At 37.0% G+C, this 18,952-nt stretch overlaps 1 protein-coding gene across 1 annotated transcript in view; it reads right to left on the bottom strand.

Annotated features, from left to right (window-relative positions):
• LOC134794769 (probable serine/threonine-protein kinase kinX) overlaps positions 1-16,656 on the bottom strand; it is a 50,945-nt gene extending 34,289 nt beyond the window's left edge. The window contains exon 1 of the mRNA XM_063766552.1: positions 14,840-16,656. Within this exon, the coding sequence (XP_063622622.1) occupies positions 14,840-16,499 (1,660 nt within the window). The 5' untranslated portion in view covers positions 16,500-16,656. The remainder of the gene's footprint in view (positions 1-14,839) is intronic.
• Positions 16,657-18,952: the final 2,296 nt, after the last annotated feature.

Raw genomic sequence — 18,952 nt, 5'->3', positions numbered from 1 at the left:
TTTTCGTATGTCCGGATGTTCTCCTCTGCATGTCGCATTTCTTAACAGATTCGTGAAATTTTTAAGTTAGAAATATTTTTTCTGTTGTTGCGTTTTTTGGAAAATTTTCAAAATGGCGGAAATTGGCCTAAAGGACTTAAGCGCCAGTAGGGTCTATGACATTTAAGACTTGTGGGTGCTGTGATAATGATTCAACGAAGTAAGTTTTATACCTGACCTTTAAACTTTATATTTCGGAGATCTCGGAAACGGCTCTAACGATTTCGATGAAATTTGCTATAGGGGGGTTACGGGGGCGATAGGTCTTATCTCTGGGAAAACGCGCATTTTTGAGTTTTTATACGTTTTCCGAGCAAAACTCGGTCTCCCAGATATTTTATTATAAATAAGATATAATACAGTGGTACTACTAAATTAAATTAATAACTAGCTTAAAACTAAAATAGGCCCTTGAGGTATTGTACCAAGGATGCTGGCGGCATTTCCTCGCTTTATCGTTGTATGTATTATTTATACATTTTCTAAGAATAAGAATCTTTTAAGGTCATCGCCAAGGCTCGAAACCGGTTTTTTTGAAAAACCTGAAATAGGCCAATATATTTAATTATTTTATGCTCTTTACGTAGGAATGAATCATGTATTTAGGTAACAACTTAGTATTATTAGATTGTCCCATTAAACATGAAATAATAAACCAAAGAACGAAAAAGAAAGAAATAATACCGGTATTTTTTGTACTTATGATGAATAAACCGGTTCCGAGCCTTGGTCATCGCGAGGTCTCCAGCTCACAGAGCCACTAATGTTATTTGGATTAGGATGTAGAATTGTAGATTCCCGTAGGAGACTTGCGTATCACAGGATATAGGCTAAAGTCATAATGACTCGCGTCTGAATGCAATTACCCGGACAGCCAGTCGCCTGCGTTATGAGGTGCTCTATTAAACTACACTTTCTCAGAGTTATTTTGCTTCTAGGTACTGCCATAGAGAAATATAGTACGAATAGAGTGCTCACTCCATACATCAGTTTTGGTCCCATAAGACTATTATTTTCGCTGTCGACATCTAGCATCGAGTAGCGGAATTATCAGTACCGCTACTCGATACTAGAATTCTCTAGTGTCGCGACTCACGAAAATTGTATTGAACAACAATTTACAACTAATATTAAAAGCGGAGTTAAAATATAGTTCCGGTTAATCCGGTTAGAATATTAGCTGAAAATTGTTGAGCATTACACTTTTCGGTCGTTGCAACATCTATTGTCAAGTACCGCTACTCGATGCTAGATGTCGACTACGAAAATAATAGTTATTTTGGTACTAAAACTGATGTATGGAGTGAGCACTCTATGTATTTTTTTCTCTATGGTACTGCATAAACAGCTCAGATAGTGAGGTTTATTCAGGATATTACTTAAGTTGCTCTGTTAAGTCAATATTTATGTAGCTAGGTAAATAACCTTTACTATAGATTCAGCCGCAAAATCTTTAAAGGATTTTAGTTAACTGACCCCTGAAAATATTGATATTTATAGGGGATTAACTTTCAAAGATTTCGTAGAAATTTAGTGTCAATTGACATTAAATTTAATTTAATTTTGAGGGTAGTCCTATGAGTCTTCGAAATACCCCTTTACTATGGGAAAAGTTGTTTAGTCATCAGCATCTGTGGAGCCTCGCAAGAAAAGTGAAAAAAGACAGTTTCACTACGCTTTCAGCCTAACAGGGGCAAAAACGACTGCCAGGTGGCTTATACTGTGTTGTATGGCAGACTAACATCGCTGTCAAAATTTGCGCAAAAATGGAACGTGTGTGTCCTATACTCTGTATCTTTAGGTATTTAAATAAAAGTAAACAATAATAATTTGTACATTTTCGGGTAGTTATAACATTTATTGGTTAACCATCCCATACAAAACCGCCTGGATCTGTCAGTGAACGACCTAATTATAACATACATTATTTGACCATGTTAATGTTTTCATCTACCCTCAACTGGCTTCAGAAGCCATTTGATCATGGTATAATAATATACTCCGCCTGGTACTCCATTCCCGTCTTTTCTAGGTTACCTAACTGACACAAGCCTACGTCATCATGCGACAGCGCTATATGATAATATGCGATAGCGCTATATATAGCGGCCATGTTATTGTGACGTAGGCCTGTGTCACTCTGGGAATAGAAGACCATGTTTTATTAGACTATGCATTATTTGACCAAGTTAATGTTTTCATCTACCCTCAACTGGCTTAAGAAGCCATTTGATCATGGTATAATAATACACTCCGCCTGGTATTCTCTTCCCGTCTTTTCTAGGTCACCTGACTGACACAAGCCTACGTCATCATGCGACAGCGCTATATGATAATATGCGATAGCGCCATACAAAGTGGCAATGTTATTGTGACGTAGGCTTGTGTCACTCTGGGAAGAGAAGACCATGTTTTATTAGACTATGCATTTGATGCATTTTACAAGAAAAGCTTCCCCCATAAACATGGCCGTAAAATTAACGAATCATAATTCATAACCGTCTTGAGGGCAAAACCTGACCCGTAAAGTTACGCAACAAAACAAGGGCTTACGCAATGATAATTAGATCGATCATTTTACGCTGTAATGTGATTACATTGAAAGTGTAACGAGGGAAAGTAGCAGATCAGTTATCAATCATTTGAACCATATTACTCGGTTTAACTGTACGTGTACGTTCCTGTTGTTTAAATTGATACGGCCATTCATCCATTATAGCCGACTACCGTAAATCAGGTAACTATAGTCCTTACGTGGAACTATCGTCTATATTAACTCACATTTATAGATGGGTCTATCGCGAATTTATTTTATTACCTTTATAATTAACATATTATGTGTAGTGGGTGGTTTGAAAATGTGATGTCTACCCCAAACTTTTTCATACACTTTTCGTCGGGTAGTTGCACGAATCTCTGTTTTCACATTTTGCTGGGACATCAGTTAGCCTCGACCACGAGCAAATATACACCTACCTATTGCGCAAAACAAGCTCTGCATAATTCGATCCCATTAATCCCATGGGGCATCTTAACCCTTTTGGTTTGACACGACACGGTATCTGGCCGACGCTAATAATTAATTTCAAGTCTGAACTATGTTCCTGCTAATATGTTTGCTAAACTATCTCCATCCTTAGGAGTGAAAAGTTGGAGAAGGAAGGCCACAAACAGATCGGACTGGAGAGACTTGCTTGACCAGGCTAACCCCACCCGCGGCTGTAATGCCTCAGATGATGATGATGATGAAACTATCTCCATGTCACCGTTAAGTACTTGAATCTGGGTGACCAAGAAAATTTGAAATTGTGTACTTACACATATTGAATATTATAACAAAATTTAGCTAAATGGATAGAAAATGAGCCATCCATTATAAAAAAGTGGAATATAAAAATACATATTGAGATTATAAAAAAATACAAGGCTCCAAAGTCTCAAAAATTAAGTTTATTTTACATTCAAAAAGAAAAAAAGAAAATGTAATATTCCCTATTAGAGACTATGTTAAGTATTTACTTTTATGGTATCAAAAAAGTAGAAAATTGCTAATTCTAATACAGTTATGCCAAGTAATGACATTGACCATGGTAATTTCCACAAAAATAGAAAGTTAAGCGCGATACGGACCAAGATAAATAAGCAACAACCGTAACAAGATTTGCGTTGAAGAGCCCAATTTCCTTTCAATGGGTGCGACGATGCATTAAATCTACTCGAATTGGTTTCTTTTCAGCTGACAACAATGATCAGATCATACTGTGCTGGGCTGACAAGAGTTCTTGCATTTATTTATTGTTTTACATTTTTAATCGACGTAAAAAAGTTGTAAAGTAACTCAATTAGAGGTCTGAATAGGTATAGGTACCTATTTATTAGGTAAACGGTCTAAACTCTGCACCGACTTTGACAGAACAAAGTGTAACAGTGTCTTTATAAACATCAAATCTTTATAGAAAATTGACGTTTATGATGACATTTCGAATACCATACATACTTAGGTTTAGGTACATTTTAGGTAGCAAATGCCATACATAATTACATACTTAGATTGGTCTGTCTCTAGTGGAAAACTATACCTACCTATCTATAAATAGACAATTAGCTTGCTAAAATATAGGTAATACTTACGTATTAGAATATTAATTAGTGTTTCGTTTTAAAATATATTTTTATAATATGTATGCTAGTTTTAAGGTATTGTATATATATGTATGGGCCATTAGTTGCCTGAAATAAAAATGTTCATTCATTCATTAATAGACATTTAGCAATTTCCTAATTTAATTGAATCATCTGGCACCGTAACGTTAGTTAAGTAAAATTCTCTAAAAAAAGTCTTTAACTTTAGAATACCTAGATCCAGTCTAAAAGGTGATATCTCCAGCAAAATCTAAACTGATTATAGCAACACTAATCGCAAGGCCGACATGTCGCAATCCAAGACAAACCCACTCCTTACAAATCTACATTAACGTACCTACCCATTAGAAAACGGACTTTAGTAATCCACAGCTAATTGGTGTTTACTGATTAATTTCTTGCAGCTTGGCCTCTGATTCGCGGTGCACCGTAAAATGCGGTTGTGGTGACGGCAATATTACAAGCTTTTATTTAATTTGTAATGTTTGTAATTCATATTGTTCGGGCCGAATCTTGCTAGACAAATTTAGACCCTGTTGGTGGATGAATAAACCTCACTTTTAGTCAATGAAAACTGTGTATTTTCACAAAAAAACTTAAATTAATTAAAGAGCGATGTTAACCTTGGGAGTTGTTGAGAAATAAGTTTTTGGCAAAAATTTCATTTTTGGTACAAGCTTTTATCGCCGACTGTACTTTTTTTCCACAGGCCACTAATACTCATCGAGACAATTCTAAAAACCCCAAACACAATTAGGTTTCGTTGTTTTATCACAGATTTCCTATGGCCACCTCCGGTCTCCATCATCAGATCAGTTCGATGACACCATAATATTGCATTGTCACCCGACTTACGTATGTATGCAAAATTTCAGCTCAATCGGAAACCGGGAAGTGGATCCAATTTAACTTGCAAGATTTGATTACACACACACAGACAGACAGACAACGGTCAGGTGAAACTAAATAAAAGCTTGTAAAAAGAGATTGAGTGAGTTCATAAGGTTGCGTTCAGAAACAGACCCACTTAAACGACCCGAATATTAAATTGAGCTGAAACTTCATAATTATACAATGTAAGTCGGGTGACAATGCAATAATATGGAACCATCGAGATGATCTGATAATGGACACAGGAGGTGGCCATATTAGGAGTTCTGTGATAAAACAACGCAACATAATTGTCTTTGGGTTTGTAAGAATTGTTTCGATGAGTATTAGTTTTCCGTTGAAAGAAAAGTTGTCAGCGATAAAAGCTTGTATCAATTTTTTTTTTGACAAACAGTATATTTGCCAAGTTGTTTGGTAAATATGATTAAAATTAAAGAAAATTTAGGTACCTAATGTAGGTATGTTTTTTGAATCATGAAATTTATCAGTAATTCATAATTTATACAGCTATAATATACCTATCTTGTCGACAAATTAATATACTGACGTTAAAGCCGACTTAGATACTTTAACATACCTATGTCAGTTTGTGATATCGGTATCTAAAATGTGATATGACTGACGAAGTATTAGTTTAGCTCGATGGAAACTGATGATCTCGCTTGAGAACATAATTTAATTGGACGGGCGTTGCATACGAAGTCATAAATATACATCAAAATTTAATTTATATTTCCTCTTAACATTTAGTTAAGGTAACAGGATCCCGGAAATTAAAGATTATAGGTAATCCGCAAACTTGGAATTGTCTAAAATAGTTCTAATAGTTTTAAAATAAACTGGCCAAGAGCATGTCGTACCATGCTCAGTGTAGGGTTCCGTAGTTACCCTTCCGTCACAATAGGGTAAACGGGAGCTAATAGTATAATAGCGTCAGACCACAATAACACTGCAGTGATTTTTATAGCACAGACGTGCAAGTGTTATTTTCTCAAACATGCAATGAAATATTGATATTATGTTCTTTATTATAGGCTGCGAAGTATCACGTTTTAGGCGCGGCTAGACTAGAGAATTTAATGAAATTTCATACAAACTTGCAGGCCTAGGTCGGCAAAGTGCTCTTTTTTAATTTCCATATCACAGATATTTGTGATACAGCATCATGGCATTCGGCCATTTAAAAAAATTTAGGCAGTATATTCTTTATGGTTCGTAATGACATTCTGCCACTACGCCTAACGATAAACGATATTTGCTATACTATTAGAAGTATTAGAACAAATTAAATTATTTCAGAAAATATTTTGATTTGTTTTTCTTGAGATGATCCAGTTAGAAGGTCCGAACCATACTGTTCTAGCTTAGGGATGGCCAGGGGGCGCCATAAGCCTTCAGTAAGAAGTGCTTATACTTGGAAAAATTCGACCTATGCCGGCTGTGGCCCGGTGGCCGAATGGCACAGGCACCTGCCGCGATAGCAGTAGAGGACGCTGGTTAGATTCCAGCCTGGAGCACTGGAGGCGTTGGTCACTGTTTCTTAGTATATGACATTTATTTCAGTTGATATTTGCTATATTTTGCAGTTTTATTCATATAAAATTGTCATGAACATAATAAAATTAATAAATAACACACTATTAACAAATTCCAATGAATGTGAATTGCAAATACACATTTAAAAATATTTCACTTAAATATTAGCGGTGAAAATGTCACGCGACACGCGTCAGGTATTTTTTGGATCATTCTAAAGAAGAACATTTTTCATTCTGTAATTCTATTTTACTGCATTTATTGTGCGTTGTTGATTGTGTTATTTAATATGAATTCTGACGAAAATAAGAAATGATTATTAAGTGTACTCCTACGATTATGAGAGCGAAATCAGAATTTACTAAAAATAAACTTGCTGCCGCCAAAATGAAAGGCGAAATATATGGATGCTTAAGCCAATTTTATAAATTGAAAAACTAAGAAAAATGCTCACATGCATACAAGATACATAAATATAGACCTGCGTGTAATCAATTGAAAAACTACATGTGTAAAATATACGTCTGATAAAGATACTTAGTTATATTTTGTGTCTAGTTTACTTTTAGTTTCTCTAGAAATAAAACTTTGATTTCGTGGAGATTTCTTTATTTATTTCATTGCATGTTTGAGAAAAGCACTATACATACATAGGCGTGAAAGGGCTTGTCGGCCTCACTATGTCCGGCCGTCTATATGATGTCTGGAGATAAATAACTCATCTACGTTTAGTAGTACCACTGTATATATATTGTATGTAAATAAATGTTTTATATTACTCATCTACTACATACTCATCTTCGGTCGAGCTTGTCATGAAAATACTTGAATTAAGGATAACGCTAGACCAGGCCGTGCCCGGGCCGAGGCGTCCGACATATCATTTTCTATGACGGCTGATGGGTGATCACGTGGTGTTTTCCATAGAAAACGAAGCGCCGGAATCTCCAGCCCGGCCTCGGCCCGGTCTAACGTGAGTCATCCTTTAATTGGCACGGTTTATGCGCCAAAAAACGAATTGCATTGTGAAAAATGTTTTTATATTTCGACCTGGCCTGGACCCAGTTTTGCTCGGGCATTATTATAATGTTATTTACGCTTTCTCTTTTATTTATTATGCGTTTTATTGCTGAAATTTTCAGGTAAGTAAATGCCTACAGTTTTTACAGCCATAACAACTACCACAAGGCCCTGGCCCTGTAGACAAGATGCCAATTGCTAACGCTCCGTAGCGAACGAAACGCAACTGTCACTGTCACACTAATATAGGAAGAGTGATAGAGAGACACAAAGCGATTCGATGGCGAAGCGCAAGCGATCTTCAGCGTGGCTAGGCCGCCCGACCTTCCCAACTTTGACAGAAAAGTCAACCTTAGTGCTGTAAGGTTAAAACCTAAAGATGGTGTAGAAAGATGACAATGTATCTATTATCAGGAATTTTATTTTAGAGAGCGCTTGACCTTATCGGGTTTAGGCCGAGTGGGCAGTTTATTGTGACCCCTTACATTACATTAACATTGGATCGGTTGGTTAAAACTCCTGGTTAAAAGTCCTTTGAGTCTTCTGCTTTAAGAATCGACTGTATTTTTCAGACTCATTCATATAACCTTAATAAATTATACACCTAAACCTTCCTCAAGAATCACTCTATTGATAAGTGAAAACCGCATGAAAATCCGTTTAGTAGTTTTCGAGTTTATCGCGAACATCCATACACACAAACAGACAGAAGCGGCGGGGGACTTTGTTTTATAAGTTGTAGCGATACTCGAGTTCTTTTCAACTTGTTAGAGACCCCAAGTCTTTTATAGAGACTAATAATTTTCAGAGAACTCTATTTTTTTTACAAAAAAGACCTAAATGTATTATTCATGTTTAATTCGTGAGTTGGGTACACCATACAATACAATACGCTTAAGTATTTCCTTTACTTCTACTAGTATTTAGATAAACCTACAAAATTGTGACGGGGTCTTTATTCAGAGGCTGGATTCCTTTTGAGTTGCGCTTAAAAGACTCAATATAGGACTCGACTCAGGATTTAAAACACTCGGAATTTTAGTGCCGAGTCTCGTAAAAACGACTCGAGTTAATCAAATTTAGACTCAAAAGACTCGAGTTCCTGCCAACACTGGATTGGACGCAGACTAAGCAAAATATTAGAATCTGGAGTGCTAGACGCTTACGAATTTTATCTGATGAAAATCTTACGGTCCAATCCGAACAATGCTTATACGATGTCACAGCTATACGATACCGACACTGACAGATCGGTATCGTATCGCTGTGACATCTTATAAGCATTGTTCGAATTGGGCCGTTAGTCTGCGTACGATGGATTGTTCTTCTAGAAAACGGCCAAAGAGAAAGATAGTTCAAATCAGAATGCCCGCATTGCCTTTTTGTATGCTGTCTCATAGGAAATTAACAGCTTATAAAGGGAATCTAGATTCCCTTTATAAATTACTTAAGGTTTTGATATAAAACATAAAACGTTTTACAAGAAGAAAAGTTATAATTTGTTACAGTGCTGAAATTTGTTGTATAACATTGAATGTTATACAACGTTACAAAACATGATAACAATGTGTAAGTAACATTTGTTACTATTTGTGATAAAATGTTATATACATACAACAAATGTTTCATAACAGTGAATAACGTTAGTTAACATTTTATAACACCAATGTGGGTGCACCATGAGCTTCACAGTTCAAAAAAAGGAGTGCACACATTTTTTTACACACAGAGTAGCAAGCGGTCATAGATTTACCACCAAGCTGTATGCTTGATTGCCATCAACGCATTATATACTAAAACTAACTTACGTGGGTTTTACGTAAGCTATTGTGGGTTTCGATTGTCCGCCAAATAGCTTTTCGATTGATTGCCGCCATTTATTTGCCATTTATTTGAAATTTAGTCTCGCTAGTCGCTATCATGAAATTTAAAGACTGTGTTTGATGTTTTGTGTGGTCGATTAGTGCGGAAAATTGAATTCAGATTTATAAAGAGGTTTTTGAATAGAATCTGTTACCTAAATAACACTAAAAATGTAATAGGTCTACTAAATTGTGAAATTTTGGCGGTTTCTTGCTAAATCGATAGAAATTTGACATAGCCTGACAGATTAACAAAAAGGTTATTTTTATAACAAAATCATTTGGAGGAGTTGGTAAAAAATGTAAAAAATAGGCGTCATATTTCTTTCATAGTAGGTATTTGTGAAAGTCAAATTTTAGAAAGAGCCAACTAGGTACCTACATAAATCCATACTAATATTATAAAGGCGAAAGTGTGTATGTCTGTCTATCTGTCTGTTACCTCTTCACGCTTAAGCCGCACGTCACGCTTATTTATTTTATTTATTTATTATTATAGGATAGTTTGTATGACAGAAGAGAATGCAAAGGGGGGTGGAATTGAAAGAGTTAATGAATTGCCTAATAATTGAAGTAAGCAATGCGCGAATTGAATGATTGCTGTATCATTATCCAGGCGCTATAAGTACCTACTTTAGCTGCTGTCACTAATTCCACGCAGACGAAGTCGCGGGCAAAAGCTAGTTACTAATAAAAAGCAGAATCCCAGAAATGAGAGTCAATACTCGAAGAACGCCAAAATGATCCTTATCAATTAATCAATTGCGTCGTATTTTTACATTGATTCGGCTCTTACAAATAAAGATAAAGAATTGAGGAACCTATAACCATATTTATGTACCATAATTGTGTCAATGTCCTAGACAAAAACCAAGGAATATTAGCTTAAAGACTCACGGGCCCGGGCCGAGGCTTCCGACGCGTCGTTTTCTATGACGGCTGATCGATGACCACGTGGTGCTTTCCATAGAAAACGAAGCGCCGGAAGCTCCGGCCCGGTCTAGCGTGAGTCATCCTTAAAACTCGTCGAAGATCTATGATAAGCGAGTGCAACATCTTAAGACGAAACAGGAGCTGAGTTTTAAATATTTTAGGTAAATATACCCGTCTCGCTAACGGAAGCGGCACCTAAAAGTAGTGCGATAAGGACAAGGCGAAAAATCCTGCGTAAAAATCTCAAAAATCGAGGTTTCGTACTCCTCTGTTTCCTCCTCCAAAACTTAACCAATCGTAACCAAATTTGGAAATCTAAATGATTATGAAATTATCTGTGTCGGACCGTTTTGCTTTTTTGGCTAATTGATATCAGTTTTGAATGCCACGCCTCTCATTGCGGCATAGTCAAATAGGCCATTTTGGTCATTTTTGAAGGGCTCTAGCGCCTTAAAAAACAAAAATATCAAAAAAAGCAAAACGGTCCGACACAGATATTGACAATATTAATCTGTGTTGAAAAAATCATTGCTCTAGCTTCAAAAACCACGGAGGAAAACGAGGAGTACGTTTGTATGGAGAAATGACCACTCCCGTTGGCTCTTAAACGCCTAGGTAGGTAAGGTAGTAACTTTACCGTGTAGGTTGAAATTCGGCAACTCAAGCCACTCTGGTAAATCCATCTGTCAGATTATGCGATTTTGGTATTAAGAAAAGGTAATAGGGTAGATATTTGCTGAGAGGGTCGAATGGATTTACCCGAGTTTGAAGCTAAGCGACACATTTAAGCCTTACTAAACAATTTCGATGTCTAAATCCAGTGGAACAAAGGTCAAACCAAGTTTAACAAGTAATGCCAGGAAGGTTGTATCTACAAGTAATTTGGTTTTCATATGGATTGAAGTCTGCCATTCTACTTTAGACTTTAAACAATGTATACTAAGTACGTTTTTGTGTGTCAACGACGTCTACGTAGAAGCTTTCGATAATATCAAGCTGACAGGGACTCTTGAGTAGATCAGGCGGCGTAGCCAAGGTGACAATCGCTTGCGCTTCGCCATCGAATCCCTTTGCGTCCTGCCTACGGCCTGGCCCCGTAGACATCATGCCAATCGCTAACGCTCCGTAGCGATCGAAACGCAACTGTCACTGTCGCACTAATTTGAAAGAGTGATAGAGAGACACAAAGCGTTTCGTTGTCGAAACGATAGCAATTGTCACCTTGGCTAGCCCGGCAGATTTGATCGCCGCTTATTGGAATAAAGTGTTCCATCCCTTGAGCCTCGGCGAACCTAGAATAGACTTATTTCCGAGAATAATCCATCATATTTTCGATGTATAATCTTGGAAAATTCATGGAAATTCTTTTTACGTATTCCGGGAACAGCTTTAAGCCATTATCGATAAAAATAAATATCGCTACAACAACATTTAAAGCGTTTTTCTTTTGTTGGTGTGAGTTATTGCGTTACGTAATTTTTGTGGGTCGCAAGGATGATTTACGTTACACAACACAAACTGTGCTCTACACGGCGTATTCGGTCAATTTTCTCCTTAGAATTACTATTTTGGCATAGACATAGGTTACTCTGTATCTTTAGGTATTTAAATATAAATAAACAAATAATTTGTACATTTTCGGGGAGTTATAACATTTATTGGTTAACCAACCAAATACAAAACCGCCTGGATCTGTCACTGAACGACCAGACTTTAACCTACATTATTTGATCGTGTGATGTTTTCATCTACCCTCAATTGGCTTAAGGAGCCATTGAGGGTAGATTTTGTTTACTTTTATTTAAATACCTAAAGATACAGACTATAGAGTCAGGCCATTTCCGGGATCCATAAAGAGTCTTATAAAACATGAATATGAAGTGTTTTATTATATTATTTTTTCAATCTGAGCACTAATAAATTGAAATAAAAGCATCATCATCATCATCATATCAGCCCTTTATCGCCCACTGCTGAGCATAGGCCTCTCTTCTAGTACCTACGCCACTTGTCCCGGTCCTGAGCTAATGTCATCCAGAAGTAACCCGCAATTTTCCGGATGTCGTCCACCCAACGAAATAAAATAAATAAAATATATTAAAATGTAGGTTGCAAACTATTTTATATGGTTTTTGACCCAAAGTCGTTTTACACAAACAATCAAAAAACACATAAAATTCCCATTGGTGCGAGGTATAAAAATGACATCTTTTGCCTGATCTACTCGATCGACCTGTACCTTTTTTAGTACAAAACCAAATAAAATGGGTTTAATCCAAAAAATTAACATGTTATCAATGATAGCTTATCAATATCATAGTAATTTTGTATCTGCGATAACTATAAATGCCATCGCATATCGTCCAAGAGATCGGGACTCATACCCTCAATTAGCGTTCAGGCGTCCTATCCGAAAATAAAGTGCTGGGGTACGTTTTTTGCAAGACTCAATACATTTGCATCCTACGCAAGATTTTAGAGGTCAGATTTTATTTCATCACAATATCAATGCCTACGGTACCTGTCACACTAGTGGCCAATAAAATTAGTTTTTTTTTTCAGGAATTAATTTCCAGCAAGCTGGAAATCATCTTAATATCTTCATTTGGTTCTGAATTAGTGAAATTCGAGTTAGCTCCATTCCAGGAGTTGTGGAAAAAAATTTGCTCTTTTTCAGTTTTATGGTTGTAGTTAAAAAACGATACGTCCGATGTAAAATTTGCTCTAATCACGATAAAAATTGACATCTGAGGATCCGAAAGGTATCTTAATATGAATTCGTAGTTAAACATTTTAAAAAATGGCCGCCACTTTGTATTTCTTTTTTCTTTGGTAAAATCGTGTTAAAATCAGACATTTTTTTTACCATTGATTTTGACGGTGGGTTCCTTCTACATCGAGTGGTTTTGTCAATCAAAGGTAAAATGTATCTCCCAAGGCTCCCAAAATTTATCCACACCTCCTGTGATAGAGCAAACTCAGATTATACGCATTTAGGACCAAATGAATGTATTAAAATGATTTCCAGCTTGCTGGGAATTAATTCCTCAAAACGCTTTTTTGGATCTAATTTGAATGGCCTATAGGAGGCCAAATGAAACTTACAATTTGACATCAACATGATATCTAAAATATACATTTTATTCTCATTATTTCGCCCGTGCGTCTCTCTCGCTCCAATCTATGTACGCAATGCTCGCGCGAACGATAACTAAATGAGATCATTCAGATATTATAGTATTTGTAATAATCAGAATGCTAAGATTGACATCATGTTGTTATGATTTAAAAAAAAGTGCATGTCTACTAGATTATGACGTAAGAGACTTCACTTCCCAGTATGGTAGGTATGTTTAGTTACACAGTCGACTACAAAGAGATGTACCTATCAACTTTTTCACTTTATTACAATGCAGTAAGGTGAAAAAGTGGATACAACTCTTTGTAGTCGACTGTACCTAGAATTACACCAAGAAAAGTCTGCAGCGCCTTTGATAACATACGCAGTGCAAGTGTTATTTAATACGTCATAATTTCATAGAAGTTTGACGTTAAAATAACACATGCACTGCGTGTGCTATCAAAATCGTTGCAGACTTTTCTTGGTCTAACGCTATATGCTTTCTGTACAGTCGAGTTCAATAACATCTTCACAAGCCAACGTTCCAAAAAGAAAAACACGAGAAACACAGCTATAGGTTTAATGAAATACAACAAAGGCGTGCTTATCCCTTTTATGGGATCTCTCCCAATAAACCTCACACACTAATTTTAAATGAAATAGCAGTAATTTACGCTGTTTTAGCGTCTAATCTAGCTGTAATATGACGTGTTCGCAGCTTTTCGTCATATATTTTGACAAACATATCATCTTCAGGGGTCCGGTTTATAAAATAAAATGACCATCGCGGTCCGTTTCTACTTGAGTTTATAAAAAATAAAATAGGTCGGCGGTACGGATCCGGACCGCGGTCCGCCATTTGGTGACCCCTAATCTAGTACGTAATGCGTACTCGAAGCGTTGGTGGTCTAGTCCTACATTCCAATTCGGGTTTTAGTTATTCGAACTGTTTCCAATTTGATACCGATCTAATTACTACAACTCGAATTGGCCTGCTAGTAGACCAGAGTCCGTTTAAACAAACTTTGCCCCGACTGACAGAGCAAAGTGAGTGAATGCGATTATAAACGAAAATAACAATAACATCGAATAACAACAACGAACGAACATATAACAATGAATTTACATAGAAATTAACAATAATCTGATGGTCTGAAATAAACAATTGTTTTTTTTTATTTATATATAAATGCCATCTGAAGTTAGCTTGGTGCGACTCTAGCGTGTCCGGTCTTGCTTACCAACATCGCAATAAAATAACACCAATCCAGTAAATATTAGATAAGCCACTAACCTTTCTCAACATGGTAATCCTTTGGTCCTTCTTCCTTCTTGTGGTCGCTGGACGCCGGCACTGCATCAGTCACGGTTTCACTATTGCTCGCCTGTACTTCTCCTGAAGTTCCGGTCGGTGCGTCTGCAGCAGTCGGGTCATACTGCGGAGTGGTATCTCGGACGATGTTCAAGTTCTCAATGCTGGTCCCATTATCTTCAGCGGACGTGTCATCTTTCCACAGACCCACTGTAGTCGTAGGGTAATCATAGCCAACAGCTGTGGTCTTATAATCATCATTGGCAAGAGAAGTAATATCCGTGATCGGTTCGTATCCGTACGTGATCGGTTGTGTAGTTTGTTTATTTGTTAGTTTGTCCTCCACTGTTTCTGCTACGAAAGAATCTGAAGCTTCAGTTGTGGTTATGGTCTTCGGTTTCTTTAGTTTTCGTTTAGGGAAATAAAGTATCGGCTCTACTTTTTCTGTCGTGGTCTCTAGGGCTATAGAGTTTTCGGCGCTATTGTATTTAGAAGAGAAACGCCGTGGTGTGTTTGGGGTTTTTTTTGGTGGACTTTTCACATCTTCAGGATCATCAACTCTGTAAAGGTCCGGATTTCTGAACAACGAATATTTTGATCGCTCGGAATCTCTTGGTTTATACGTCGTCGTCCTAATCGTTGTTTGTTCCGTACTTGGTTCAATAATAACTGCATCTTCTGTAGTGGATTTCTTTTCGACATTTATTTTATATTTATCCTTCCAAGATATGTCCTCGTATTCATCGTAGTTTGGAGGAGGAGTAGGTTTCATATGATATCGTTTACTATTTCGAGCTTTCGTTTTCTGTAAAGTTCTATGACGTAATTCGTTATAATATTCGTCCTGCTTATTTTTTTCTGAAATGGCTCTTTGTTCTTGTTCATGTCTGAGTTTCAACTGATCAACACTGTCTAGGATAATTCTCTTCTTTTCTTCATTTTCTTTCTGTTCTTCTGCTGATAGTTTTTGCGGCTCCTCTTCAGATTGTTGCTGATTTTTTTCCGAATCTTCTTCATCGTCGGCATACTCTTGTAAATTAGGCCTACGTGTTGGTACATTGCTTAATTCTGGTTCTGGCGTGGTCGTGGTACCACCTTCCACTAAAACTTTTTTTTCTCGTATTTCATCTGCATCTTGATTTAAATCTTCTTGATTAACTATGGATTTATTGATATCATCTGCTAAACTGGGAGTTGATTTGGTGATAATATTAATTAATCCTTCAATATCAGAATTAGTGGTTTGTTGTTGTTCTTGTTGTGGTTTTTGTTGTAGTTCTTCGGGAACAGTTTCACTTCCATTATTCACTGGCCTATGCAAGTCCGACCAGTCCTTCTTATCATAATACTCATCAGAATCAGATTCTCCTTGTCCGAGATAATCTTCATCGTCGGCAACGGCTTTTATTAAGAAATTCATTGGTAATGCGAGTCGTTTTTTCACTTTGGCTTTAGGTTTAGTAACGTCAACGAATTCACCGAGTTCATCACCATGTTTGTTTTTGAACGGAACCCAGTCGGGGTAAAATTCCAGGATTTCGCGTTTGGCGATATTGTTGGTGTTGTTATTGTCTGTTTGTATGTTGTCACCGCCGGCGGCGGCGGTGGCAATGGCGGCACAGAGAAGTATGGCGCGTATCATGGTATCCGTACACTAGCGCAGCTCGCGACGTACTAACTTAGCGCAGCCAAGGTGACGACTATTATTTATATTGTTTACAAAACGATCGGACGCGCTGTCTGCGCGTGCGTCGAATCAAGTGGATAAGATCTGAGAAGCGTGTTTTGAGAACTGAAATGTGAAAGAAATAAAGGCTAATTTCACCGTGTTTTTAGACGTTATTTAGAATCTCTATTATTCGGATTCAGTATTTTTGTTTATCTGACACTCATAAACCCAATTATTTTGTATTGGTTTCAAGATTTCTTCCAAGATAGCATAGGTAAGTGTAGCACCTGTTGGACAATCTTAAGTAGGTACTTAAATAGATCGACTGCGATAAAAATCCTTTAAAAATTTCCGTGCGACACAGACATGTTAAATATATCGAACGGGGCTACTCACGTATTTTAAGTCGGTTACTCGACATGGTTCGCTCCATCATGAGCAGCATCTTCAACGGGACTCATTTCCAGTTCACCAACGCTTATTCCTGACTGCGACTTGTTTGCCGACCAGAGTCATAAACTTTGTATTCTTTACAAAGTTTATGACTCTGGTCGGCAAACAAGTTTTACGTTTTTGCGAATCAACATAGGTAGCTTATTAATTACTGTCATATTTATCTTATAATTTTAGTACTTACCTATAGCTTTTTTATTACTTACTTAATTTTACAGCGCATTGGCGCCCCTTAGCTGTAATGCTGTAAAATTTTATTTCAATAAATATCAATATCAATATGGAGCGAACCATGTCGAGTAATCGTCAATGTATTTACATACAATAAAAACTTTGAAAACTTTAAATATGTGGGAATGCCCTTTATTTCATAAACAACTTTTTTATCTGTTATCCTTTCTATTTCAGCTTTGTGGTATGGCATGTGGCAGATTTTTATAAAAACTGGTTTCAAGAAAACATAAATCTAATAGTCGATCAATGCACAAGTGTCTAAAGCCAACTCTTATTAAGAGCTGTTTCCCACTGACGCCCAGTTTTTTGCGGGTACGGTTTTTTGCAGGATCCCGTTTTAGTAGTATAGGTGCTAATATAGTAACTTTCACACGAGGATTCTGTTTGCGGGATCCTGCATGCATACTACAGAAAACTGGATCCTGCAAAAAACCGTACTGCCGTGCTTTATTTAAAATTGGCCGTAACTCCGTTTCGTTTTTTTTAATATGCCTACCTAATCTAATAAAGTACTAATTTAGTCAAAAGTTTACTAGTGGCTCTGTGAGCTGTATAGCATTTTTGCCAAAACAGAAACTGAGGCAGCCGACGGACCAACGGACATGACGAAGCTATAAGGGTTCCGTTTTTGCCATTTAGGCTACTAGGCTAGGCTAGGCATCACTAGGTCGATCTTACAGTATTATACAAATCGATCTGGCCCAAGCGTAACATAGCAAAGCTTACGTTAGCATAGCAAAGCTTACTTTCTTAGTATATGACAATTTCCTGAGGGCTTGTGGCCATTCCTAAGGTAGAACAATATGGTTCGACCTTCTAGCTGAATCGACCCCAAAAAACCCCGCCGAATGGTTTGTAATTTAAATAGTGTGTCTACTTGAAATATATTAAAATACCTCTAAATACATTGATGTATATTTTCATAGGAAGTAATTTAATTTGTTCTTAGATTATTTGTCATGTCCATGTTGTGTCTTTCAATCGGACCGAGAAGGCTCCGTGAAATGGACAGCTCTGGCGATTTACTACGTAGACGGGCGTTTACTTTTATATTACTAATATATTTATTAATTGACGTAACACCTACTCATGTTATGAATTTCATAAACGTCTGTTAAATGCGTTGATAATCATTTGTCACTTTCTGTCATTTTGACATTTGTGTTTGTTAGAAAGAGACAAAATTTAAGAGACGTTTGAAGATGTTAGAGAGGGAGTTTTATGAATAAGGGAGTGTAGCATTTCCGTTGGGTAGTAAAATCACTCAGCATTTTACTGGGTTTTTAGTACTTAATTATTTCGTCCGTTTGTTCGTGATATAAGGTAAATGTCCTAGTGCTCGACATGATAATGCCCAATAGATGACACCCGGCTGTCACTTTTATTGATAATGACTTAAGTTCAAAGATCCCTTTTTTATTGCCTTAAGGTGCAATGGGTTCAGCCAGCAGAGTTTTTGAAAAATCGAAACGTTTTTAGATTTTTTTTTTTTTTTTGTTAGCCTGGTTAAGTGTCCCACTGCTGGGCAAAGGCCTCCCCTCGCTCCCTCCACTCAACCCTGTCTTTTGTATTTTTCCGCCAATCCAGACAAAATACGTCCAAGTCGTCCCGCCATCTCCTTTTCGGTCTGCCTGCACTCCGAACGTTTTTAGATACGGTTGCCAAAATATATACTCGTAAATAGCAATCTTGAGGCCTTATAGTAACTTAATCAATTCAAACCCATGATTGAACAATTA

Source organism: Cydia splendana, chromosome 11 (assembly GCF_910591565.1).
Source record: "Cydia splendana chromosome 11, ilCydSple1.2, whole genome shotgun sequence".
NCBI classification, from domain to species: Eukaryota; Metazoa; Arthropoda; class Insecta; order Lepidoptera; family Tortricidae; genus Cydia; species Cydia splendana.
Note: the sequence above shows the minus strand (reverse complement) of the source record. Positions and strands in the feature narration are given on the sequence as shown.